Below are 27500 nucleotides of genomic sequence, written 5' to 3'. Positions count from 1 at the left end.
AAGCTGACTATAAAAATCTGCTTCGGCAGTAAATTTGTTTGAAAGTGAACTCTATAGACATAATAATTAAGTAGTTGCAGGGGTCATTTTGACACATATTAATACGCTAGTTGAAAGGAATTTGAATAGGACGCTTAAGCAATCGTACGTTGAGGCCACTGCGAACAAGAGAGACGCTACCACCGGAGATACGTCTGAGTTTGCAGGCTACTGTGTGGCTGGTAAATTTCTTTACCTTTCTCTGAGCTGATTTTGCTGAATGATTCACGAGTCTGAGAACGTCTACACTCTGCCCACGACCGTTTTTTTTCTTTCTATACTTGAATGCCACGTCCGTCATTTCAATACGTGGACAATCTGGGCAACTCGCTATCCTACTTTGGAAGTCGGAGCTAAGTTGGAGGATAAAGTACGTAACAACATCCTTAGTTGTACTAACACATTTTCTTTTCTTCCTTTTTTTAAAAGTTTTCTGAGATAATATTCCTCGATCATCAAACGGGTAACAAGGCTTACTTCAAACGACGTTCACGTTTATCTGTAACAGCGGCATCTAACTATAACAAATTAGCAAGTACCTATGGATTATGGGACGGAGAGGGAGTAAACAAGAATTATTCCTATCAACTGCTGATTTGTGATGATGATTTCTACTCTGGGTTTTTTGTTTCGGGTTACACGAACTGTTTCAAGAGATGTGTCCACTGGTGTGGTGACGATATAACACCATACTTCCGAACAGCATCCACCGATCCAAAGTACAAAGGAGTGGCATTCAATATCAATGGTCATTATCCCCACGTGGTGGAAAATAGGCTGATCAGTGTTGGCCTCCGCTAGACAGCTTTTCATTTCAGTGCGAATGAACAGCGCCGAGGGGCCACCCCCACTCCTTTTTTGTCGAAAATACTATATTTCTAAATATTTGTTTGTCAGAAAGTGTAAGGAGAGATTTTCCATGAATTCTTTATTTGCCTCGAATTTCATATATAGCTTTCAAATATTCGCTTTGAAGTTGTTCTTGATAATTCTTACTGAATTTGCATAAAGAAGTTTTAGCTCCGCAAAAAGGCTCGTGCCATTTTAATTATCCTTTGTTCATTTGCTTTGTGTTCGCTAGGTAATAATCATAGAAAAGCCAACAGTGTTCCTTAACAAGCAAAACTAATTGCTCGTTCTCTTTTCAATTATATACATTTTGCGTCAATGTTGACTCTTGAAAGAATACTTAATTTCTTAATAATGGTTTATTTGACTTCAGTCTATTTTTCGTGATTTAACTACCAGACGACATCTATTCATAGTAACGCCTTTGATACAGGTGTACCTCGTTCTAATTGCAACTTACTTATATTTATTTGCAAAAGTATATTTCATTGAGTTGTTAGTTTAAGAGAGGTGATAACCGAATTTTGGATATGAAAGGTTTTGCTGTCTTGTAATTTTAAAAATAGATCGGTTTTTGTTTAAGGTGAAAACTTCCAATTAGTGTGCGCTTTTCCTGTTTAAACAAGCGATAGCTGAACTTGCAATTAAATTCATATTGTAACACTTAGTACATAAACGCTGTTTTGCTGACTTGGCTAGGTCTTTGTCTCAGTACTTTTACTTTCTAAAATAGCAACAGTGACAAAAGATTTCAGTTTAAAAATAGAATTTGTATTTAGTTTTCATTTAACTCTAAGTGATTTCTGTTTATATTTCTATTGTATTCTTTTGTCTTCAATGGTTGTAAAAATCATATATAAGTAAGTTAGTTTTTACTGATTGTCGATTACTTCGCCGTGTCCTACCCGAGTTATTGCTGTTGATCCGCCGAAGAATAAACGCTGTTGGAACCAAATTTTGTTCTGTTTTATCTACTGCTGTACCAGTTAGTGGTCTGATCCCGGACCTCGAGAGAAGTGACGGCTCTTCCCCGCAAGCGAGTTACCATTTGAGTCTAGTTTTCCCCAGTTTATCGTGAGTCAAGCACCGAGTTCCCGTTGAGCCTTAAATTCGTTTCAAAGTGGAAAAATCTTCCGTCACAAAAGCAAGTAAACAAGAAGCCGAGATAAAGTAGCGAACAGGCATGTTGGTGATAGTGTGTGTTGGAGTGATCGTATTCCGGAATAAGAATTAGCAGAAATTTGTGACACTGAATCTCTTCGATCGCAAATTTTCGGTCCATTGAAATGAATTACTAACTTCCAACAGATTTCTATATTGTAGTATGCAATTAAAGCCAAAACAAGTGATTTTTAGCGTCCATTCCAGTAATTCTTATTTCGGAATATGGTCAATCGAATCGCACTTACCGAGCATCAGTCACTAATCAGCGTCTACACTCACCCGGGCAATACCACTGCAGAGTGTCACGCGAGAGACTGGCAACTAATAAACGACATACACAAAAAACGTTGGACGACAATACACAATTAGAAGCTCACGGATTCTTTTAATTGTTTTAAAGCTTAATAGGGATCAATGATTTAATTTCAAGAAACAAAACAAAAGCCTCTAGAACCATAATATATAGATATCTTTGAAAATTCATCTTAGAACACTCTTAATCTAACGAAGACAATCCCGTTTCAGTGTCCAGTTAGAGGGGATCTGAATATGGTGCTATTTGGTTCGTCAGGACCAAACAGTGAATATGATCTTGCTCCTACGTCAGAGAGCTTATTCTCTTCTTTCAGCTGAGACAACAGATCCAAACCGGAAAAACTTGAATACGTGTCGAACTTGACTTGTCGGTTATCCGGTTTGTCCATATCTTTCACCTTGGAAAATTCACTTTGGTGGGGCGTCAACTTTAATTCGCTACAAGCCTGACTTTTCTCTTGGTTTCGATTCATAAATTGGTTCTTTTTGAATGGTGGACTATTATACACGGGATTATGCAACTGATTGAAGGGCGGTTCAAGCTTTACTTTAGCGCAAACAACGTCGTTATTCAACCGAGTCTGTTTCGATCCTGTTTTCGATTCAGGTTGTCCAGGGTTCCATTTAGGCTCCACGTATTCTGGTACTTTCCATACTGACGGGGGTGGGCTCGGGGGCTCACTTTCACTACCCTCTGACTGAGACCTCTGTCTTAAGTACTGCATTGTTAACACAGGGGGACTAGGTACTTTAAGCGGTGATTTAGATGTTATTGTACTCTCAAGCTTTTTCGTTGTCTTTGAGGTCGCAGTTAGTCTTGTCCTCCCAGAATCTACTCTTTGAAGTGAAATCTGTGACAAAAAAATAAATAAACAATGCAACATATGCACATTCAGGACAAAATGAATTCCATTCTTATTTGAACTGTCTCCGCTCAGCTGACTGAATATCTACCATCTTGCAAGTAATAAAAAGACAATTGGTTGCATAATGATTAAAGATGAGTCTACACTTCAACTAACCTTATCTGTTTGCCTTAGAGTCTCTCGCATTTCCTTTTGACGCTGTTCTTTGTACATCTTTAGTCTTTGTTCTTCTTTCTAGTCATGCGAAAAAAAATTGAAACATTCTCACTCAATATGCCTTGCTTAATAACCTGTATGCCTTTACTTAATAACCAAACGCAGTACAATAATAGGGCACTGAAAGCCATCTTCAAATAAAAAAGCATCCACGGCAGAAACAATGTTATTCAGACAGAACAGAAACAAGCAATTTAGTTACAGACTTGGAGACATGAAATAAAGATAATTTGTACAACACCCTTTCAAATACCAAATACTCTCATCCAAAATATGAACCAAAAAAGCATATGATATTCTTCTCACTTCTTTCTCCTCTCTTTCTTGTTCTTTTCTTCTCAATCTCTCTTCTTTTTTCTTAACTTTCTTCTCTTTCTTTTCTTCTTGCTTACGTTCCTGTAAAAGGTAAAAAAATTACCTACATGAAACAGAATGAAGGTAGGTAATACTTTATTAAGAACTTTATGAATTAAAAGAGAAACACACTAGCCTCTACAACACTTGACAAGTTTCCATAGAGGCGTTTACACATAACAGCCATATATTAACTGCTACAAATACTTCTATTAGTACTATTACAGAAAGACAAAAAAAAATTAAAGTTATAGTAGTTACTAAAAAGATAGACAACTTGACAAGACCCAACTACATTCCAATAAACTTCTTAAATGAAGTGAGTGACTCAGCGAGTTTTGCTTCATTTGAGAGTTGCACCCCTAAATTTTAGACTCCTTTTCAGAAACTCTCTCTTCAGTTTAGGATGTGTCAGATTAGTAGCCATACTATGTAGATCGTAATTAACCTGATCAATATTCCTTCTAACAAGAGTTCCTAAAGCAGGGGGAGATGTGATGAAGACAGAATATTCCATGTAAGGATATTGCTGTAATTTAGATCATTTATATTTTACTTCCATTTATTGGCAAATTAACAGTCTGTTGGCAAGTGAATTTATGATTTAATCAAAATATTTCTCTGTTCTGATAGGCTTTCATCCCCTACCGATAGGTGATATCAGAAAGCCGAGGCTGATAACATTTACTAGGACCTTGATTATTCTCGATATCACGAAAACCTCGTCCAATAATTGTTTATTCATCAGGATAACTGCAGTATAGCAGGGCTGTCACTACGAGGTGGAGGCCGAGGATTTCCGCTAGCTACTTTCATAAGAAAATGGAAGAAAAATAGAACCAAAAGAAATCCCTAGCTGTTTGATTCCCTGCCTCCTTGTTGTATTTACCCAGCAACTTCTCAAACTCATTCATAATTCATAAAGAAAATACAAAGGCCTCTAACCCTAACCCATCCTTAATTTCTCCTTCTTCTGTAAAATCATTTTGCGTAAGAAGTAATATAAAGCAGGAGACACAGTGTTTCATCACCAGATGAAACACCTAAAAGTTCATGAAAAAAACTCCTCTTTCCGCTCTCTTTTCAGTGTTTCATCTGGTGATGAAACATTGTGTCTCCTCCTTGATATATTACTTCAAATCTAAGTGACATCCCTGAGCATACTATAGTACTTACAGTTCATTAGGATAAATGCAGCACTGCAGATAGAAAGGCAGGCCTAAACCATACTTAAATTACTGGCTTTATGACTGTCGTCTTAGCGATGTGGTGATTCTCCGTAAAGATATTTCAGAGTATGACACATGCATGTTAGCCTGCGAAAACATCCGTTTCACCTCGCTCTTCACCGCTGGGGACGTTTAGCGCGGAGGAACATCTGCGACTCAGGGGCAGAAATTCCATACTGATGACACAAATCAATGTTTACATAATAAATCTGGTAGTCATGGGGTTCCAAACACAAATTTGTCCAATTTTAAGTGTCTTCTGGTCGACTTTGGTAAAGTGTTGTGTTCATTTGCTGACGAGCTCCAGCGACTCAAACGCTTCTTCTACAGAAGAGTACATTCCACAAATATTGTCTGTTTTGCTAGAGATTCTTCGCGTTTACATTTGACCTTTGCGGCCTTTTGTCTTTTGTCTGTCATTCGTAAACAATAGCTAAAACAATGTAACTGCTCCACCGACCAATCAGCGCTTCTGACCGGATTCCGGACAGATTTTACGTCATCAGTATGGAATTTCTGTCGCTGAGTCGCAGACGTTCCTCCGCGCAAAACGTCCTCAGCGACGAAGAGAGAAGAGAAACGGATGTTTTCGCAGACTACATCATGTAGGTGCAGGCCGGGCTATCACCAACAAAACTGTTAGCCCTTTTCAACCTTGTTGAAATTTATCCACACCAGGAGCTCATAATAATGTGGACAAAAACAATAATTTATAACATTATTATTATTATTGCAGTGCCAATAATAAACGGTAAAAGGAAAAGGTAATTACCATTTAAAATTATGTATGCCTTTTGTTGGTCTTGCCCTAGTGCGACTTTTGCGTCGCACTAGGGGGGTTTTGTACCACCTGAATGGCAAGCTGCAAAGGGCCTATTATAACCAGGCTGCAGCCTAAGAAAATTTTAAATCCAAAACACCCAGCTATAAGCTGAGACCCATTTGTTAACTTTTAACTACTGTAAAACTTAACAATTTCGAAAAAAGTGTGATCTTCTCCAGGAAAACGTAAGATTGTCATTTAAGTTTTTCGCTGCTCGTTTCGTTTTTTTTGTGTTCATCTGTGCTTGGTAACCAGGCAAATGTTTCAAAGCACAAGTTTGACCAAACATGGCGGATTGTTTACACATTCCTTTTACACCTTCCCTCATTGCAAAAGGCTTAACAATGTGAGATGTTAGTTGGGAGACCTGTTTTTGCCAGATATTTTGACAATTTGGGACTGAATTTCTGTCCTTAGCTAACCTAACTTTTCAGATTCTTAGTTACGCGATCGGTTCGATCTTTTGCCAGTGCTTTTTGCTCGGCTTATGAGTGAATACATTCTCATTTAGTAGAGCTTCAATACACTGAAAAACTTTTGTTGTCAAAAACACTTGGCTATAAGCTGACACCCCTCTTGGGCTGAAATTTCACTGAACTTTAGCTTTAATTTGTGTCAAAATCACTTGGCTTATAGCTGAATAAATTAATAAGGTAAGTCTCCCTTTGACCATCACACAATGCTAAGGAGCATTGCATAACAAGCCAAAACCAGAAGGATACTCGAGACTCAAACGAATAGAGTTGCAAAATGCAAAAACTGAGTCTCGAGTTTTGAGAAACCAGCACTTTTATATTCACCACTCGAAAAGATTTTAAGAAGGATTTCTTTCTTGAAAAACATGACAATAACCATTCACCGACTATTAAATTTATTTTTTGATGCCATTATCAGATGAGAAACTTAAACTCCACTGCAGTGCAAGTCACAGAAGCGAATTTCAAGACAAGTGCTTGTTTTTTAACCTTTTAACGGCGGAAATATTCTTTAACTACAGCCGACGACCAAACACTTTCCGTTTTTGTTTCAAAAGTGCAGATTTTGCTGTTTATTCATAGGCAGTTAGCCTGAAAATCATAAGTTTCAGCCGCCCGTTCAGGCTCCCTGTTAGAAATTTTGGTCACCTGAGGGTAAATCGTAGGCGCCTCTGACAACCTGGCGCCCGTTAGGCGGCAGCCTTGTATGAGACCCTCTATTTTCCTATGAAAGTAGCTGGTAATCATGTTTATAATAGCTGCCCAGGGAAAATACCTTAATGAAAGCCCTGTTTTTCTTTTTCATAGGGAAACTATTTGAAACCAGATGTATCAGTATATTGCAGTAACAAGATAATAATAATAATAATAATATACACCTATATAGCGCCTTTCTCTTAGTGATCCAAAGCGCTTTACAATCATATTATATTTTTATAAATAAGACTGTAAATACGTTTTTAATTTATTCATATTTTATTACCAGTGGGATCTTTTTAATTATTTTAATGTTATGAATTGTAAAGCGCTTTGGTCAATTAGTGGAGTTAGCGCTATATAAATTATGTTATTATTATTATTATTAAATACTTAGAAAAGAAATAATTCAAATACAACATAACAGGATTTAAAACCCCAACTGGCAGGAGGCAACCAGTTGGCTACTTACAAGCGTGGCCAAGGATTTGAACTCGGGACGACCGAGAACAAATCCAGCAATAGGCCAGAGCGGGACTCAAACCCAGGACCGCCGGATTGCGAGTCTGACGCGCTGACCACTCGGCCACACTGCCTCCCTAACAAGAGTGTAGCAAAATGACTGATGTCTGCAGTGCTTAGGTACCCTAATCCACTGCACTCAAATATGGAATTATTATTCACACAGTGTTCAAATGCTTTGAAGTATGCTCTGAATTGATATACATAGAACACAAAGTTATACAGATTATGGCTAGGGTACGCCCATCCACACAACTTCTTATAAGAGCAGCAATGTGAAAAATAAACAAAGCATCATTTACATTCTATTCCGGCTGACATATAATTAGCATTACATTTTCAGTGAAACCGGGTGTGTATTTTAATTGATTTAGTACTCACCAACTCAATTTTCCTGGCTAAATCAAGCTTTCTCTGGTTGTCCTCTTTTTGTTTGTACTCATCAACGACTCGAACATTCGTGTGCTAAAAAAAGAACAAACCGAGAATTTCTCAACAGCTGGAATCATCCAGACAAAGGAGAGTTGACAAGAAATTTTATTTAGGTTTCAAATTACAGCTGCCTAAAATATGTTTGTTCATTATATCCTCGATTCTTATACCGAAAAATAGTTAACGGCCTTCCTTTTTTCAGAAATGAAGGAATCTATAGGCAGAAAAAATATATATAAATCATAGTGTTAAAGCAAAACGAAAGTTTTTGAAGGAAGCGATTTTTATCTGTCCGTCGATCAAGAAGCCAATGCAAATTATTACGAGAACATGTTGTTTTGAATTTGGCAACGATAAATGAATGTGGTCGTATTTTTTTGCATTTACATGGATAATACTTCCGTTTGTAGTTCGTTGTTCGGTTACTGACCTCGACAAAACTTTGATAATAAATGTTACATATTTTGTCTGCGAAATATAAACAAATACTCGTGGCTGTTGTTTGAAATGGAGTAAAATTAAAGGAATACTGGAAAAGATAGCAGTTGACTAATTACGTAAATCGATAGTAAAAATGCGTCTGAAAAATAAACGAACGAAGCCTAATAGGAAAATTATAGTAAAGTCAGTCGATATAAGCTTAATCAAATAAGCAATTTTTGGCATTAACCAATATGAACGTTCGGTTGGGCAGCATGTAATCAAGTTGAACGTCAAAACGGGCAAGGAAAAGATTTTTACGAGATTATCAGTAATGGCAAATGTTTCTGCCATGACAATACCTGGATTTGTTGTGTAACTGTTTTTCGCTTCTTAGCATGAGATTGTTGGTCCCGTTCACGGTCTTTCGGTTTACGACTTGAGCGCTTGTCGACCACATCTTTCACGTTAACCTGCGACCAAAAATTCAACTTACATCTGAATACAAAATCTGTCAGTGGATAAGTGCTAGAAGAGGCCCGCTTTAAAGATGAAGAGAGTTGAAAAGACGGAAGACAGACTAACCTCAGACGAGAAAAGAGACGAACTAAGGGCAAGAATGTAGGGCATTTAGGATTACCTGATTGGAATTGTCCGACTTGTTGGCCCGTTTTGTAAGATGTGTTGCTGTTAAACTGATGACGATAGCGGAAAATATAACGCTTTCAACAGACTGTGGAAAAAAGTATAGGGTATTAGGAACATCACAAATTATCGCTTGGGATAAAATAGTTCTCAGAGACGCGACCACAGCTATCTTTAGCCAAAAATAACCCGTTACAAGGAGTCAAGAACAAGAATCTACCTACCTGCGTTATCAAGGGAACCACCACACATCCAACAACCGACCCAAACACACAGAAGACCGAGTACTGGTCAAAAAATCCTCCTCCGACCGCCATACTGGCGTTTCAACGCTGTGGATAGTTCAAATCACATTCTCAAATAAACAGGTAAACATTCATACGTACGTATTTGAAATTCGATCGAAGATGTGATCAAAAGAACGTCCGATCACTCGACCGAAAACATTTCAACATTCGTTGCTACGAACCTCGAATATTCGCTCCCAATCGGCTTTCAAGCTTATCAAGAGGTTACTTATCACTTTTGGTAAAAAAAATACTGACATAAAGTTGATTCACTGTAAAATAACCGACGCCACTTCCGTGATTCGCTCTCTCATTTCCAGAGCCAAAACATGTAAGATGAAAGTGAAGCACAGTGGACGCATAAATCGTTTGTGACGTCACATCAGGTGACGAAGGCAGAGTTGGCGCAAAAAGATCACGAATTAATTTTCGCGCCAGTCCCTAGGCAACCATTCTTTTTAAAAGAAAAATACGATGATTTGTTGAAAATGCGAAACGCAGCATCTAAACTTTGAAAATATGCTAAAAAACAGTGCTAAGAAAAACGCGCTCAGCCAGTAACTTATTCTAAGCATAAAATAATAAAATCCATCCATTTTTCAGGCCCCAGATCCTCTTGTGTTATTAAGGGCAAGCTGAAACAAACAAAGATACCAACTTCAAACACACCTTTTTCATAAAGAAATGTAACTCCATCAGATGTAAAACCTTCCCCTTCATTAAAGACGGTGTATCATCATGTACATTCAAAAACACTGGCCAAACTTACCTCATCAAGCAGACGATCAAATGTGCCTATAAAAATCTCGTTTACATCATATAATCAGTGCCGTAGCCAGACCAAACGGCCAACCGAGGCAGGCGGGAGTTGCTAGGGGGGTTCGGGGGCATGCCCCCCCCCCCCGAGAAATTTTGAACTTTAGTCTCTCGGAAATGCGATTTGCAGCGTTTTCTGGGCCTTTCGGTAACTTTTTTTCGAGTTAATTTAAGTGGAATTTAAAAAGCAATAATCAGAAACAAGCTACATAATCTGGGTGACCGTTAACCTCGCCAATGGTTTTGATCAGTATTTGTTCAAAAAAAATTTGAGTTAACGTACGTAGCCCCTTGAGATCGATGATATGGTAATTTTTTCATAGTATATTGACTGAATTGCTGAATTCTTTGTAATATCATGATGCGTTAAAAATATCCGATGATCGCTTATGTAAAATAAAAATGATCGGCGAAATTCGTCAAAATTTTACCGAGATGAGTGCCTCGGTTGGCCTCATACTAGCTACGGCGCTGATAATGTCGTAAATGTAAAAGCACCCCAAACACACCAGCGGAATACTTCTGACCAAGAGCCATATTTATGGCTCTTGTTCGGACAGACTAAACGAGCTTTAAGAGACAGATATGGAGAACACCGCAGAGCGATACAAAACAATACTGACGACGCAGTACCCCCAGTACCACACCATTTTAATCAACCCGGACACCAACTTACAGACATCGAACTTATCCCACTCCGGCGAACTTATCAACATCAAAAGAGAATCCATACGTAGAGCCCGCGAACGTTTTATATTGAAAAGGCACAACCATGCAGACACAGGGAATAAACAGAGAGGACGACCTTTAAACTATTTACAGTGTACTTATTAATGTCATTATTATTATATCATTTATTTCATTTTAATTTATTTTATTATTCTGGCTTCTTCTTCTTCTTCTTCTTCTTCTTCTTCTTATTGCTATTATTATTGTTATTATTATTATTATTATTATTATTATTATTATTATTATTATTATTATTATTATTATTATTAGTCCAAGTGCCTATATGTTCTAGAATTAACAGTTGGTTTCGAGTCTAACCTTAACAATAAAGCAGTGCGTAAGAAAGAAAAATATCTGAACTTCATCAACGAAATGAGTAGAAATTACAGATGTGTGAGATTTGTAAATCTGTCCATGAGTTCCCTTGGCGTTTTCTCCGATGAATGCTCCACGTTCTTGGACATAATGAATGACATTGGCATTGACAAAAAGCAGCAACATTATATAATCAAGAAAATGATAAATATAGCCATTAGAGCAACATATTACATCTTTTGTTATAGAAATAGGAACTGGGATAGCCCAGACTTAATGCAATTTTGATTTTTTTTTTTTTACTTTTGTTTTGTTTTGTGTTTATGTTTGCTTTTGTTTTTTGTTTTGTTTGTTTTTTGTTCTTTTTAATAATCCAATCTCAAGCAGCATTTGTAAATTGCCTATACGTAGCGAGATTTACAATTGTACATTCAAAAACACAAATAAAGTTTCCATTATTATTGTTATTATTATTATTATTATTATTATTATTATTATTATTATTATATGTGTTTATTTATTTGCTTTCATTTATTTTTAATTTTTAAAATTTTTTTCCCAGTTGCCAAATTATCTTATTTGTCTGAATCGGTTGTCATTATTGGCCCCCAGTTTAGTTTTTTAACATTACCTTTGTATCAAATTTCCAACTGCTACTCGTCTATACTATTGAATTGTAACGACTTTCCCATCATTCATTAAATCCCCTAAGGAAGGATGGCTTGTCCGCAGAAATATCGGGAAACCTCAAGTCGCTTTTCTCCTTGTTGTTTTGTTACTAATGTCTATATTTTTGTCTTGGATAAAACAGCAGGATTTGGCTGTGGTCATTTGCACTTCAAGTCACCGGGTCCGCGAACCCAACTTGGAAAAGTGTCGGAAATATCAGAAAAACAAGCATTTTTCTTTTCACCTTTAAATTCAGTTTTCCCAGTGGCTGCGGTATTCAATAAAGTTGTCAACGGGTCGGCGAAACCCAACTTCGAAAAATGTGTCAGAAACAGCAGAAAAACAAGGAATTTTTCTTTTCACATTTAAATTTAGTTTTCCCAGTGCCTGCAGTATTCAATAAGGCTATTAAAAGGCTACCATTTCTCATGGTACTGGGGCTGTACATTTTTTTCTAGTAAAATACCTGGCTGATAAAGATTGTGCTCCTATAAAATCAAGATATTGTTTTCCTTTTTTTTCCAACACCTGTTCAAATTTTCTTCATCCTTGTCTTTAAAGCTGACGTCCCTACGCGCGGGGGATTTCCTAAGTGAATGTTACATCATAACCAGGGAATTTTGTTTGAAAGGACTGAACGCACCTTTTTAAGTAACATATTGCTGAGGAGAGACATCAAATGCTTTACAATGAGTTGGTACTTCAAATACGCAGACCACTTAAGATCCCGTGGGTCCGGACAAATTTTTGACCTGTGTAACTCGTTTACACGGAACCGTGCAAATACTGTTATAGATTGCAGTACTCAAAAACTTGCACGGTTCCGCGGGTCCCGCGTCCGTTCAAAAATTTGTCCGGACCCGTGTAAACGGGGTCTAACGCGGTAAACCTTGATCGCAGTAGCTGATAAGGTGATACTCCGTAAAGAAATATCAAAGAGTCAAATGTTTTCAAAAAACAGAAACGTTTCGGGTTTATGACCCTTCTTCAGTGTGAGAGAAAAAACCGTTGTACTGTACTACGCAATAACATAGACATCATAAAAATGATCGAAGCACGCGCGTGCGTTATAGCGCGCGCAGGATGTATATTCATTCGAAGTGGACAAACTGCAAATTCGAGTAGTCGCTAAAAAATATATCTGCGTGTGGTAAATGTTCATCAGTAGGATGCATAAAAAGTGTGCAATTCCACAATTGGTTTCCGCTCCATTAAATCTCTATATAACGTCCCAATTCAAATGAAACTGAAATTGATATTCAGTCCTTTTGGCTGAACGTACGGTGCCTAGATGAAAAATCAACCGCATCTCACGTTGTGTTCGATGAATGTTAGTACCACTGCATACTGCAACATCACGCACCTAGACATCAGAAATACTGTGGCCAGTGGAGTTGAAATGTTGGGCCACAGGAAACCCAGGAGTGTTGTTGCGTATACCCTGATCACAGGTTAAAATTCCAGCATAAAAACCCGCCGTAATAAGCAAACATAACGCCTCAAATGCAAGTCCCGTGGATATAAGCCTTTTCCATAATAACCAGTTTTATTTTCTATTACTATTTACTTTACATAATGAAAATTAAGAAATAAAATTCCCTAGGAATAGTGTTTAAGAAGAGGAGCAGAGATAACAATTTGCAAACAGTTAGGATACAACTTTTCAGTCGTTTCGTTCTGATTCAGAGCAACAGAGGCCAAACTCTTGAACAACTAGGTTTTAAAATATAAAAAGTGACTATATTTCTCTTTCCTTTTAGTGTTTGCTACAAAAAATTGAGATTAAATATTGTTACTAATTCGATTCGTAATTTTAATAGTTATAATAATAAGGATTACAGCAGTACCTTCTACACAAACATTCTCAGGCTCCAGTAATTTTAGAGAAAGTTTAAAAGAATCCCAGAAAAATCGTGAATAAGACCAGGAAAGATCGCCTAATATCATTTGTAAGATCATCAACAGTATAAAAGACATAAAAGAATATTGAGAGTAAATAAAAACTCTAAAAAATAAATAAAAAGTCTGAAATTTGCTCAACGAGTCAAAGGAGGAATAAAACATGCTAAGACTATGCATCCTTCAAGATATTTATTATATACACTGGAAAGTACAGTAAACAAATTGTAAACCAATGTAAGCTTTACATTTCCAGAACTTATACTTTACAGTCCAATTTACAGTAAATTGCAATAATAGCTAGGTTAATACATTACATTCTTGAGAAAGTTGTACAAACATAATCACAGCAAATAGAGCGTACGGATAAATTAACAATGTCATCTGACTGTCCCAGCTCTTTCATCAGGTAAAAACAAAAATAAAACTGATCAATTGGCTAAAAACACTATGACATTAACGGACATCATAAAACAATTCATTTAACGACACGATATCTCCAGAATTTCATTCCCCAAAATAAAAACTGTACCCACTTTGTGGAAAAATATTTTCACTCCTTTCCGCTTGTCACTCAAGTACACAGGATAGGGGAGATGTCCTGGTAACGAAATTTATTTGAAGGCATACTCCTCCTCCCGTCTCCATCTGGGCCCAATCAGGTGACAGAGAGACGCAAAGCTTTTTGTTATTCTCATGGAGGTATACTTAAGGTGTTTTATATTATGCATCATATTCCTATGGACAGAACCTGGCAGTATAAAGACTATATAGAAAGTGTCATATTTTCTTCCAAAAGAAGGTCAACGTAAGCATTTTCACTAAACACTGCAGTCTAATAAACTGACTCAATGAATTCACCGAAAAGGGTGTCGAGGTTAAGTGGGAAAATGAGTTATTTCAGGTCCTATTCCAACAGTCACCTGTTTCTTCTATTATGAAGCAGATTCTTCAACAATAAAGCTTTTTTTGATTGAGACCGCTGGATACATTTCTTGCAACCCTTCAACGATTTCAACTGTTAACTGCGAGCAGAAAGACACGTCAAGAAGTTTCAGATGCTTGCATTGTCTTAGCAGTCTGCGAAAACAAACAACAAAAATCCGGTAAACATAAATCAACGAAGGTAATATACACCTTGATTTTGCAGACGATTGTTAATTACGCTGTAGTTCCCCGTTTTCGCTTCGTCTGTAAACTAGCTCCTGTTCCCTAGCGAGAACTGAAGAATATGGTTTAGCCTTAAGTGAGACCAAAGCAATGAGTAGTGTGTTCTGAATATTAAGTACCTGTACGTGGTGGTCTCACTTACGAGTCTGTGGATGGGTAACCATTTAAATGAAAGCAGCACTACTTTCTTGTGGTAGTGTTTATTATGCTGTACAATGTGATTCTAACTTTTGAGTCTATGGATGAAATCCTGGTGGGTAACTATTCAAATGAAAGCTACTGAGCAGCACTTTCCTGTGGTACTGAAAGTACTTTTCATGTCTTCTGTTATTTACGGTGTTAAAATGAATTTTTGTTTTTCATGTAAACATAAAAATCGTATAATGTGACCAGTGAAATAAAAGCGGTTGATCAGTAACATATTGTGTGTAGTATTGCTTATTAGCTGTAAGTAAAATGACAAGATCACAGCCAGCATTGATTTTACCTCATGATTGACTCAGCATGAATTAATCCGGTACCAAGAACGTCTACCTGCTCGATATCGGGACAGTTGTTTGCTAATGCATTTATAATATCATCATTGACAGACCTACAATCCACAATAGTATTCATACCATCAGTCGTGAAATAACTTCCTCTTCTAGTTTGCCCTCCCATGCTAATTCCTGAATAATTGCTGACAGGAGTGGGGAGCACATTGAAAGTAAATAATAATAATGATAATAATAGTAATAAAAATGATAACTTTAAGGAGTACATGAAGCGAATCGGCGTGAACGTGAGGTTGGAAGTAATCAAGAAAACAGCATTGTTGGGGACAGCAAAGATACTAAGGAAAGTACCGTCCCTGTAAGAAGAAGGAAAAGAGAGACCTGGGACCTGTGGTGACTTGTTGTAACCCGCTCCCAAGGACTATAAACCAGGCCGAACATCCTGTCTGAGTCCACAAGGAATGGACATAATAATAATAATAATAATAAAAATAATAATAATAATTATAAAGGTAACAACGATAACAATAATAATCTACATAAGTAAATCTTACATGGAATAGTCTTTGTAGTTTATGGAACCCTGCGCTTAACTATTCTAATAGCATGCAACACTATCTCTTGTATGCCTTCTAACACCCTTCTAGCAGCATTTTTTTGGGGGGAGGGGGTCATATATAACCTTTTAAAAGTCTTGCATCCCTTACCTCAGAGCTGTGAGAAAAAGCTTCCTGAGTTTTTTGCATTTGGATGTCAAATAGACCACGCATTCAGGGGCAGAAGTCACATTTGTACTGCAAATACGCAGGATAAATAAAAATAAATAAATGAATATCACAGAAGCCCTAAACTTCCACTTTCCGCAAAAAATTTCCTCCCCCCACCCCTCCCCCGACCAATGCCCTCTACATGTAGGTACAATCAACCAAGCAAATTTACTTAAACACTTAGCACCTTGGAGCACATAATGATCTCAGTAAAAGATGTAAGTGCAGTTCAGAAGTTTAACTCACCACCAGCCAATATCAAGCTCTTCCAGTAAAGAGCAGCCATCAGCTAAACACCTAACTCCTTTGCCAGTCAGTCCTTTATTCCGCCACAAATCCAGCGATACCAGGCCTCTAAATACAGAAAAACAAATTAATGGAAAGTCAGTATTTGTGGACAATTTTTAAATTTATCATGACAAGCGACAAACTATGCAGTCCTTATTTTATGTCAGGAGCTCGAAATAGTCATCTGACTAACAAACCTGAGGCAGAATGATGCGTTTACTTTACCTCCCCCATTCTCTGTCAATGTCACTTAGCAGGGAAAGGAAAGTCCAAACAACGATTTGAAGTCACACCAGGGGATGGAACTAGAAACCTCTGGCACACAACGTGCTAACCAACTGTGCAAATCTTTGCCTCTCAAGGTTATTCTGGACAGTGATTATAATGATGATGATAATGATAAGGCATACAATGATGAGATAGTGATGATGATGATGATGGATATGACACCTGTGATAAAGACAATAATAATGATCACGATGATGATACGCAGGATGATGATGATGTTGAGCCTGATGATAGCAATGATAATAATAATGCTGATAATGAAAATGATAATGATGGTAGTGGTGTTGCTTTGATGATGGTGATGACAAAGAAATTACAAATTGTAATAACAATTAGGATAGTGATAACAATGATAATGATGCTGACAGTGACAAGGATGATGATCATGATGTCGATGATGATGATGATGATGGTGTTGGTGGTGGTGATGATGATGGTGATTAAGATGCCTCATAATGGTGATAGTATGGGTGATACATGGAAGAATAATGATGACACATTAAACAAAACACAAAAGCAATACGTGTTTTTTGCTTACCTACAGTGAATACTAAGTGATTGCATCAACAGGTCGCATTCCATTATAACATCACAGCCACCAAGGTTGAGGTGCCGAAGGTTCTTTGCAGAACTAAAATGGAAACAAGTTGAAACTGGTTATAACGTTTAAACAATAAAACATTCTCATGAAAAACTACGTAAAGAAAACAGTAGATGATATATGGTTGGCTTGAAAAAATGTGACCACCAGCTAGCCACTCTCCTCCCCTAATGAAAAAACACGACATGAATACACTAGAAGAGGTGCAACTGTCCGCAAGTTAAGAGCTTCAAAACTTGTGATTCTTCACTTCAATCCTAACTATTATGATAATATTTTGTTCTTATTATTTAACGGAGGGAGCCTATTCCTTATAAGCCCATGGCTTCTCTTGGGCTTCCTCACCATGAGAGTTTAAATAATTAAATTCCTTGCTTTTGTACAACTTATGGCAAAACAATAAACTGAAACTATTAACGTTATGCGGCTCCAATAGCTGATCTGCCCAGAGACTTAAAGTAATGGTTTTTAGACAGGTAAGACCACTAAAGACAACAAGTTTCGTATATCCAGTACTGGCTGATGCATGAGACCTTACTGTAGTATGATGACTACTATCACTATACACACAGTTTGTACCTACTGAATCAGTTGTTCCACTACATCATCTTGGACCTTGACTCTATAAAGATTTATTCTTTGTAATTTCTTCAAGTCTTGAAGCCTCAACAAACCTTCTCTTGTCAGTGAGTTTGAATTGCAAGATTGAAGATCAAGTTCTAATAAAACAAAAAGGGGTGAGACAACTAAGTATTAAGAGGTACAACAGCTAGGGTATTACATCGACACTAAGGGCCAGGGCATCCCTGCAGTCCTCTATGTAAGATTAAAAAGAAGACTTCAACGGCTACTTACATGAGTAAGGGATTGGGAATGAGAATGAGCAGGCGGTGAAATTAATTGATTTCCAAAACCGAGGTAATGTTTTATCAAGTACTTCCACGATGATATAATTAACAACTTTGGAACACATCTCTGGGAAAGTCGCTGAAGAAAATGTGTTCAAAAAAATTAATAATCATCGGTTGATTCACAGAGACGCACTCTTAAACACGTTTGTTTGTATGAATTAGTTTTCTCGCTTTTTGGCAACTTCTATTTATATTACAACAATTAAGTCTCCATAAAAACTCCCCTAAACCTATACATGACAAATCATTTCTATATAAAATTATAATGGTTTTCAGATAAAGAACCTGACGCATTGAATTTCAACTCCAGGATCTAATTTATTAAATTAGATGGCCATAAAACAAACAAACAAACAAACAGACAAAACAGTTATTTTCGACAGAACAAACCGAGTCCTCACTAATCTCTTCAAGACAACAATCAGCAAAGGTCTCAAATAATGGTGTGGACACAAAAAGATGTGTGATCAACAGAAAAGGAGGCGTGTTTTTGATTCCTTGATATTGTGCGAGATGACAAACCTTCTAAGTTTGGACAATATTGGCCTAGATGTTTTATCACATCATTGTCCACGTATTGACAACAGCTCAGTCTCAGACAGACAAGGTTACTTCCACAGTGCTGTAGGAATCTGTTAAAATGATCAAATGATATTTTCTTTTGAATCTTGTATTCCAATAGGCCTTTTAGCAAGGGTCCTGTTACGTGAAAGGGCATCTTTTACTGGCTAGACAACTGGCTCAAAGAGTCTCAGCATTTGAGGGCGAGGATGAGCCCAAGCTGACGCAAACTCATTACTGAGAAGTCATGAGGGAGAGAGTCGTAGGTTACATGAAGAGGTTGTCCTTGCACCTCGCTACCCTTGAAGTTTGTGTGTGACTCTTCACTTCTGGCAATTCCCAAATGAATAGCTTGCTTACAGGCTATGCTGAGACCATTATTTTGTCTCTCAACGTTGCAGTAAAATGTTGCATCACGTTGACTCACCCAAGCACACTCATTCTACTTTTTCCTTTGTGGCACTAAACACAATCATCCTTCCATTTGTAGAGGAAATGACACGGCATAGTCTAAATAAATTTCTCTTAACATTCTCTTCAAAAATGCTCATCATCCAAGTTGCAATTTCATATTTGTCATTGTTATCAAACTAACTTATCACTATGTGAGAAGTAAAAAACTTGGCAAAGTTTACCGGACAATTGAGTCACTACTGATGGCCTCATAGGGACCTGACCATGACAAGTCAAGCTTCTCTGTTGATGAACAACGAGTGTGTAAAGAATCAAGGACTTCACTTGTTATCTGATGCAAAGAACACAATATTTCAGTCACTGAGTGCAGACCTACAAAACTATTACTCGCACTACTGGTAAAACATTTGCTGATATTTTTACAAAAGTCAAAAGTTGAATGCAGAGGACACAGTATAAATACTAAAAGGGTTGAAGAATTCTACTTTGTGATTTACCAGCAGATAAACACACTATGTATTGCTAGATTTAGAATGAGTTCAAAGTTACATTATACTGAATGTCGATAATTCTTGCTCAGTATAAGTATTTATATTTATAGAGTAGCCAGCTCCTGCATTATTCGCACATAAATCACTGACATCAGTCTCTTGTATCTTCCAATTAAACTCATTGGTAATGATGAGCTTGGGAGCAGGTGCCTTAAAGGTTAGTGGGGGGCCAAATGCAATAAGCAGAGAGGAGGTATCCATAGCAACCCTGGAAGCAGGAACCACCCCAAGAGCAGCCACTAAACAGCACCGTTAAACTGAATGAAATTTAGTGGAGGTACTTACTTAAGAGAATACTTACCTGAGAAAATACTAATGAAAGCACCAAGCTGGGAGGGAAGAGAGGGAGCAAGAATCGGCAATGATTCATAAGAAGGCAATGATGTGCAACAATCAGCAAGCAAAGCTACAATGCAACGCAACACTAGCAAAAGAGCACACAAGGAGCCCTGCAATTCCCTGAGGACCACCCCATAGGTCACGTACTGGAGTGGGAGATGAACGCTGGCCAACTCACTCGAGTTTAACTTTTCCTAAATGATATTTGGCCACATTAAAACTTGGAGAAAAACATGTACATACCAGGCTCCAATAAGGCTTCAAATCCAGTTCCTTGTACCATACTTGGTCATAGCAATGTTGAAAAAACAACCTGTAGTATTAAACCACATAAAAAAGTTACAAATAAAACAATGAAACATCCCAACTGACACCATTGCAACAAAGAACAAGCAAGAAATTATCTTTAAAAATTAAAGCTGATGATGTCATAAATACAAGGATTGTTTTTTTTCATGGGTAGTTTCAGGCTGCCATTTCAGGTGTCATTTGGTTAAACCCTAAACCTATGTTACCACTCCATACCCCAGGACATAAAAGACTTAAGTTGGGATAATTTCATGCAAAACCACTGTAACACCAATGCCAATTATTACAATTCAATATTTTACTGGATTTCCTGCATGAAATACGTGTTTCAACTAAATCAAGGACATGTTATAAAAATTGATGCTATTGGGTTGCAAAAGCTGAAAACTTTGTGGTGTTGTCCACCCCCAAAGAACTTTGCTTCTCTAAAATTAATGAAACTACATCGTATGTTACACTACGGTGACAAGGTAATAAAACATTCTTACCTACAGGTGCCAGCAGCTCTAATGAGGTCTATTAACTCCAGAAAAGAGAAGATGTACTGTATCAACTCACTCTATTAACCATCAAAAGCATCAATTTATTAATGCAGTAGAATATATAAATGACCAGGCCTCAGTTGTTCAAAGGATGGATAGCGCTATCCACCAGATAAATCCCTTTGGATAGAGATTTATCTGGTGGATAGTGCTATCCAACGTTTGAACAACTGGGGACTGTATAATAATATTCCTGTGCTCTGATTGGTCTAAGATTCTGTTTATGCTGACACACTTAAACCACACACAAGGCAATTATAGAAAGTACTAATATTTTTCAGATGTTTCTGATAAGTTGTATTTGACAAAAAAAGAAAAATGCCATCATTGCTGAGCAATGCACTACAACACATGCCTTCTCTATCTTATAATGAATTAGCAACAATGAGTACAGAAGAAAGCTGATTCACAATTTTACAGAGAAACATAAGCATCTAACATCCCTACCGGTAAACTATCAAAGAGTCCATTTTCCTTTAAGACATCATGCTCTTTAGTAAGAGAACCCTGCCGACTTGGAAGACTCTTGGGTGTTTTTGGGGAGAGACGTAAAGCACTCATTAATCCTTCAAGGGAATCTCCATGAACCTGGGTTCCATGCAAACAGACAGCATCAAGTTCAGTGTAGTAATTGAGGTGCTGTTGATTAAATTCCAAGCGTATCAAACTGAAACATATTAGAGACAACATTATCACAATTGTAAGGCAAGGTAAGCCACTGTTAATGATCTACTTCACTAGATGGTGTAGTGGACCCAAACTACATGTAAATTTATACATTGCGGTTACAGAGTTACAACAATTGCTGCTACCACATTAAACATATGTCAATTTCTGTTAAATCAATAATTAATAAAACAAAACCTATCCATCCTACTCACTGATATCAGAGATGTCAACTAATTACCTCACACTCAGGCTCAAGTGCTGTCAAGCGAGTCTACTATCAACTACTAACTGTAGATAACCATGGACATATTATGTTGCTATATTCCTAGACTTTCAATCAACTAAACAGGGACTGACATTGGTTGATTCTTGGTCAAGTGGCCTTGACTAAAATCAAATGTATCCCGATCATGATACATTAAGCAATGTACCCCGCTCAGGCCACATTACAGCACATGATCAAAGCATGGTTGAAAGTGGCATGACAGAGGGTGGGAAAAACACTCCCAGTTTTCTTGTCAGTGAATGAACACAACAACACAAACACAAAGCCTCAAGCTAAAAAGCAACGATTTTTAAAGTCATCCCAGAAGAGAAACAGCGGCTAGTGGAGGGAAAAAAATGCAGATAATATAAGGAAAGTACTTGTAAATCATTCATTCAGTGTTTTTGAGAATTAAATTTGTGTTGTCATAAGTACCGAGTCGACTGTTTTGGTTTGCTCCAGTTATTCTTTTGTTGCTCTTGATGTGAAAGTCTTAATATAACAAAACACTTTATGTCGGGTCCGAAGGAAAACCAGTTAATTTTGTTTTCCCTCAAGTCCTGACGTTTCGGGAAAACAAAACTAAGTGTTTCCTTCGGGATCTGACATAGTTTTTAACTGTATGTTACTTTTACAAAGGTGAATGGGTCTGTCTTCATCAGACACCAACATCCCAGCCTACAGGGACGTAGGAAATATGGTCTCCTTCTGTACACAACCACTTGTTGACACATGGCAGCTGAACTGTGGGCATTATTAATTATCATGACACCTCTAAGGACCAGCTCCATTAATCTAATGAAGACCATTAGATACAGGTTAATTTAGCTCAAAAACAGAGGAGTTAAGGACCTGATTAAATATGGATTATTAAAGATATTGAAGTGGAAGCAGCCAATATAACATTTTTGGCTTTATTTTGCTCCACTTACTTGGTCGGATAGTTTGTTTTCTTTAAGGGTGGTGAAAATTTTCTTGCCTTTGGTGGACACTGTTGAGGTTTACCAGCCCAAAGAGTTACCCATCTGCAATTACAAAAAAAGAAACTGTATAACAGACAGGCATGAAAACCAATAATATTTTATCTGCATTTTTTAGAATAACTGCTCAAGACATTCTCAGTTGTTCTACAAATGTATCAAAACTGCGTGACTCAAGATAAAAATATTGCGAAATGATTTTTGATGAAACAAGGTTGACATAAAGATAAAAATTACTCTATTTTAATATTAAATTAACTAAGGAAAATGTGCTGCCTTTGTTTCGAACTAGTCTTCTAAGATAAGGATGAAAAACCATAGGCCCTGTCTCACAGCTCTTCCACTATTCTTATGGGACAAACAAAACCACACTGCTGTTCGAAAAGAGTACGGGACATAAACTCTGGTAGTGTAATCAACCTCACAAAGGTGCTTGTCTGTGTGTTTAGAGTGTACATGTGTATTACCGTAGCAGGTCCATGTCAAATTTAAAGCTAACTTGCATGACCTTTAAGGGGTACACGGAAGAAAGGCAGGCAAACCTTCTTTGAACCACAACATAACATTAATTCACTGGTACAAAACAAAGAAGATCATTGGAATATCAACCAGATAGCATTAATGTTACCTGCAATATACCCACCTTTGTCTGTTATGATATGTTTTGTCTTTCAGCAGGGCTAAAATGCGCACCACTGCACCAGGGTTGTAAGTTTCATATATTTCAATCTTTGTGGGAAACACGTAGTGTTTAAATTGAATATCTAAGAACAAAATTCAAGTCAAAATTGAAGTTATCTTGTTTTTCAATTTTATTATTTTTATAACTAAGTAGGTAATACCAGAAGCGCAATGTTTTATCAACGGAAAAAAATTTGACTTTGAAGATTTCAGTTGATAAAACATTGTACTTCTGGTATTCTCACTCTAGTCCTTCTATTGAGCAGTCTGACAGCAGTTCTGCATCAGCTGAAATCAAGGACATAAGTAGTACAATGTACTCTGTGAAAATTAAATCTCTGGTGAAAGAATGAGTTTTGAGCTTTGTGTACAAATGCAGACCAGGATAAACAGTGTAATTTAGCCATCTTTTTAAGATTCTTTGTTTTCTCTGTAACTAATATGTTACTCACTTTGTTTCATCAGTGGTAAAATGTAAATGTCTTTGCTCATATAATGTAACAATTCTGAGTAATATCAGGTAAGCCATATACATAAATCTGACTTTAAGTATTTTGGGAGTTGGTTTGTTTTCTTCCTTACCAACAAAATCTTCACTAATAAAATTATTCTTCCTGCTGGTATTGCTAACAGGTGCTATAGCTGATGGGACTTTGTGCCACCAAGGACCATACGATCTCTGAAAAATTTTGAATGGATGTTGGGATTAGAATAAAATACCAGTAGTTCAATCTACAGCTGTACTATCAGTCACTCCTTAATCCCCCGAAAATAAGAAAAATCAAACTCTACAAAATAAGAAAAAATTAAGAGCAGTTCAGTGGGCCCTTATCAAGTGGACCCCTCAGAAAATGCTCTGGATTTTGCTTTACACAGGTTGTCCACTTAAGGCAACTTTCAATATATAAGAGAGAAAACATGACGTTTGACTAAAGAACTAAAAAAACAAACCTGGTCATAATCTGGCTTCAAGGCTGTGTGATTAAATGACTAAATGCTATACAGAAATGGGGTAAAAGCGACTACAAAACTACATGGCCAGCCAAAAGATCCACCGAAAACAAACAGCTTAGACTCAATGCACAGTATTAGGAGCATACATATAATGACTCTTGGTTACTATTAAATAAGGCACAAAAGAAAATATATAGAACCAAAAGAACCTCCTCTCAGCTAGCCTCCCATGAACTTGGGGCAGGAATGTGTGATGAACCCCTAAGAACGTCTGTGCAGGAGGCTACCTCTCTGCCTGTAAGTGCATATACATGGCAACTTGTGACAGTAGTGACAGCACTGAATTTTAACCTGAAATTAATTTTGACTTTGTAGCCATAGGCCACTTCCCATATGTCTATTTCTTCTTCTTTAAAAGTGAAATAGGAATACTAAAAATGACCCAATAAGCCTCACTTCCAAATAAACCCATCTTATCTAATAAATGACCCCTCTTCACAGCAAAATCATTCAATTCTTTCAGTCTCTTGCTTGATCATTAAGACTTTGTGTATTTCATCTTGCTCAATGTCAAGTTCAAAGTAAGGATAAACTAACCATGGCAACACTTAACCCTAAGCAAGGTTTCTGACATTGAAATTGAGGTTTGAAAGACTGATATGGATCTCTAGACTGACCACCTTATTATAGGAAATTAACAAAGCAAGTTGACAATGCGAAGAAAACTTACGTTACACAAAATTAACGCAAATTTTCCAAAAGTTAGGTTTACATACATCATATTAACGCAAAATTTTTGAAAACAATGTGCACCTAACTTTATTTGACGAGAATTTTTGGCAATACAAACTTCTCAATATAAAGGTGACCATGCAGTGGGAGGATGAACAGGTAATGGAAATTATAACAACAAAGACTGAAGAAGTTAGCTATTGCCTCAGGAAAACAGATCAATACAAAGACCAGTCGAAAGACATTTTGAATTCAATTCTTAAAGAAGAACTGGCAGATAGTGACTCCGAGGCGTTAATAGAGGAACTATGAGCAGACGAGGTTTTGTCATTGAAATAAAGGTGCTATAAAACAACAATGATGTAAAATAGTCTGATTTAAATTAACATTGATGTAAATTAAGATGCACTTAATCACGTTAATAAAGTGCATCTTGAATTTCCTATAATAAGGTAGACATATATTGATAGAGTGGATATTCAGCCTTTTTCAAAACTCTCTTGATATTTTTGGGGAAAGCATATCAGTTTTGTTGAGCTTGTTATGGTTATGAGAATAAACGCCTCTCTCTTTTAAACACCTCATATCCATTAAACGCCCCCTCTTGGACCTCTAAAATTAATAGACACCCTGGAAATTTATTAAGTCATTTACGGTAGGCTTAGAAGATAACTGTTTAGCCAAGTAGCTAGCTTTTTATAGGCAACAGATTTAAAGCATCATGCACAGTGCATTTTGTCCAAGCATGAAGGTTTGAATCAAAACCAGATCAAAGCTTCACACTCACTCCATGATCCCAAGGCTACAATACAATGGTAGAATTGGTCATAGAACCTCAGTATGTGAGTCAGTCCGCACCGTTTGCAAGGTCGTCTGTGATTGGCTAGTCGTATATCTGAAGCATAATTCTTTTCAACATAATATTTTCCTTTATTAGTTTTCTACACTTCTCAGCCAAAGTAACTGTGGACTGCCTCTGAATGGAACTGGATTAGTTTGTATAGATGCATAACAAGAAGAAGCAGACGTGGTAGGAGTGTGTATGGTCGCAGTACTAGAGGAGGAAGAAGCAGAAGCAGTGGGTCTACTTGAAGAGCAAGAAGGTTCAGCTGCAGCTATACTGGACGAGGATGTATGCGACGGAGTTTGAGAAGGTCCCCCGATAACTGGAACAGAAATGGACTCTGAAGACGTACAACTATCCAAGGAGGGAAATTGTCGCAGTGAGGCAAAGAGAAGATGAAGATGAAGGCAACACACCTTCACAGCGATACCTTTAGCCTTGGACGCGTAACTGCGGCAATCTTTACTTGTGCAGGTATACCCGCTTTTTGTACGAGCTTCTTCCTGGACATGGCAAAAGCCGAGCGGGTTACTGGCTGAAGGAGAACCAAAAACCGCGAAAGACCGGTCAGAGACTTGGATCACAGACGGAGAGTTGGTGGACAGCAGGGAAGACACAATCTGTGAAAGTTCACTGCGAACAACATCGCTACACGGATAGTTGACCAAGTCCGGGTGAAGTGTCGCAATGGGACTACAGTTGGAGCTATTCTTTGCCTCCTTAATGTGCTGGCATTCAAAAGAATCCACCAGACCACTGTTGACGTGAACAGATCGTGCGACTTTGCATTTCTCTAAGCTACACAGCCATGAGTCCCCACTACAGGTAACAAAGCAAAGGTCACCTTGGTCAGAACTGCGGCAAGAGTAAAGGAATTGAATAATTTCCACAACCGCAGGATTACTTTGCTTTGGTTTCTTCTTCTTTTGGACAAAAGTGCCCCCCAAATGAAAGCCGCAGCTTGTGCAATCTGGGGGTTTTGAGCGATTGAAGTACTCTTTTTTGCACCTAGGACACGTGCCACGGCCTCTGCTGCTCATTGCGGAGGCAAAAATCCACCAAAATAATAAGTCCCCAGTTCGACAAAAACAGCCAATTAAACACCAACAACATTCACGATCGAAATAGCTACTACAACAACACAAACGACGGCAACACTGAATGAGAATCGCAAATCCACAAACCGAATTAAACACCGGCAAAGATTGCTACTACAACAACGCCAGCACACTGCACCGAATTCTACAAGAAGTACAGTGAATTAAACACCAACAACGTTCATGATCGAAATAGATACTACAACAACGCGAACGACAGCAACACTGAATGAGAATTGCAGATCCACCAACCAAATTAAACAACGCAAATAGACCGAAATA

At 37.5% G+C, this 27500-nt stretch overlaps 3 protein-coding genes across 6 annotated transcripts in view; 1 reads left to right on the top strand and 2 right to left on the bottom strand.

The window, feature by feature from the left end:
* Positions 1-2025, top strand: part of LOC140930089 (uncharacterized) — a 5400-nt gene extending 3375 nt beyond the window's left edge. The window contains exon 4 of the mRNA XM_073379749.1: positions 469-2025. Coding sequence (XP_073235850.1) covers positions 469-840 — 372 coding nt within the window. The 3' untranslated portion in view covers positions 841-2025. The remainder of the gene's footprint in view (positions 1-468) is intronic.
* Positions 2026-2412: 387 nt separating this feature from the next.
* LOC140930086 (uncharacterized) lies at positions 2413-9691 on the bottom strand. Of its 4 annotated transcripts, none has more exons than XM_073379745.1 (8): positions 9516-9690; positions 9271-9378; positions 9042-9134; positions 8764-8892; positions 7931-8014; positions 3756-3845; positions 3390-3467; positions 2413-3218 (listed from the first exon to the last, which is right to left on the bottom strand). In XM_073379745.1, the coding sequence occupies exons 2-8, from the start codon at positions 9361-9363 to the stop codon at positions 2574-2576; spliced, it is 1212 nt and encodes a 403-aa protein (XP_073235846.1). In that variant the 5' UTR covers positions 9364-9378; positions 9516-9690; the 3' UTR covers positions 2413-2573. The 4 variants fall into 4 exon arrangements, with proteins under 4 accessions (XP_073235846.1, XP_073235848.1, XP_073235847.1 ...); XM_073379747.1 differs by having other exon boundaries at positions 8764-8874; positions 9516-9689; XM_073379746.1 differs by having other exon boundaries at positions 9271-9691.
* Positions 9692-13936: 4245 nt separating this feature from the next.
* The window catches only part of LOC140930085 (F-box/LRR-repeat protein 4-like), a 14286-nt gene continuing 722 nt past the window's right edge, over positions 13937-27500 (bottom strand). Inside the window, exons 2-15 of the mRNA XM_073379744.1 lie at positions 24174-24270; positions 23554-23674; positions 22863-22955; positions 21444-21663; positions 20943-21013; positions 20389-20458; positions 19477-19586; positions 18803-18912; positions 17953-18088; positions 17307-17399; positions 16439-16546; positions 16133-16219; positions 15419-15523; positions 13937-14841 (exon numbers count right to left, since the gene is read on the bottom strand). Of these exons, the coding sequence (XP_073235845.1) occupies positions 14697-14841; positions 15419-15523; positions 16133-16219; positions 16439-16546; positions 17307-17399; positions 17953-18088; positions 18803-18912; positions 19477-19586; positions 20389-20458; positions 20943-21013; positions 21444-21663; positions 22863-22955; positions 23554-23674; positions 24174-24270 (1566 nt within the window). The 3' untranslated portion in view covers positions 13937-14696. The remainder of the gene's footprint in view (positions 14842-15418; positions 15524-16132; positions 16220-16438; positions 16547-17306; positions 17400-17952; positions 18089-18802; positions 18913-19476; positions 19587-20388; positions 20459-20942; positions 21014-21443; positions 21664-22862; positions 22956-23553; positions 23675-24173; positions 24271-27500) is intronic.

Source organism: Porites lutea, chromosome 3 (genome assembly GCF_958299795.1).
Source record: "Porites lutea chromosome 3, jaPorLute2.1, whole genome shotgun sequence".
Lineage (NCBI taxonomy): Eukaryota > Metazoa > Cnidaria > Anthozoa > Scleractinia > Poritidae > Porites > Porites lutea.
The sequence above is the reverse complement of the archived record's forward strand: the minus strand, read 5'-3'. Positions and strand labels throughout refer to the sequence as shown.

What these genes read in the sequence shown, in the direction of transcription:
- LOC140930086 (XM_073379746.1), bottom strand. Translation starts at nt 9,363, where the DNA reads ATGGCGGTCGGAGGAGGATTTTTTGACCAGTACTCGGTCTTCTGTGTG. An exon ending in AAGAAAGAGAGGAGAAAGAA is followed by an intron (nt 3,468 to 3,755) that starts GTGAGAAGAATA and finishes TCGCATGACTAG; the next exon opens with AAAGAAGAACAAAGACTAAA. An exon ending in CTCTAAGGCAAACAGATAAG is followed by an intron (nt 3,219 to 3,389) that starts GTTAGTTGAAGT and finishes TTTTTGTCACAG; the next exon opens with ATTTCACTTCAAAGAGTAGA.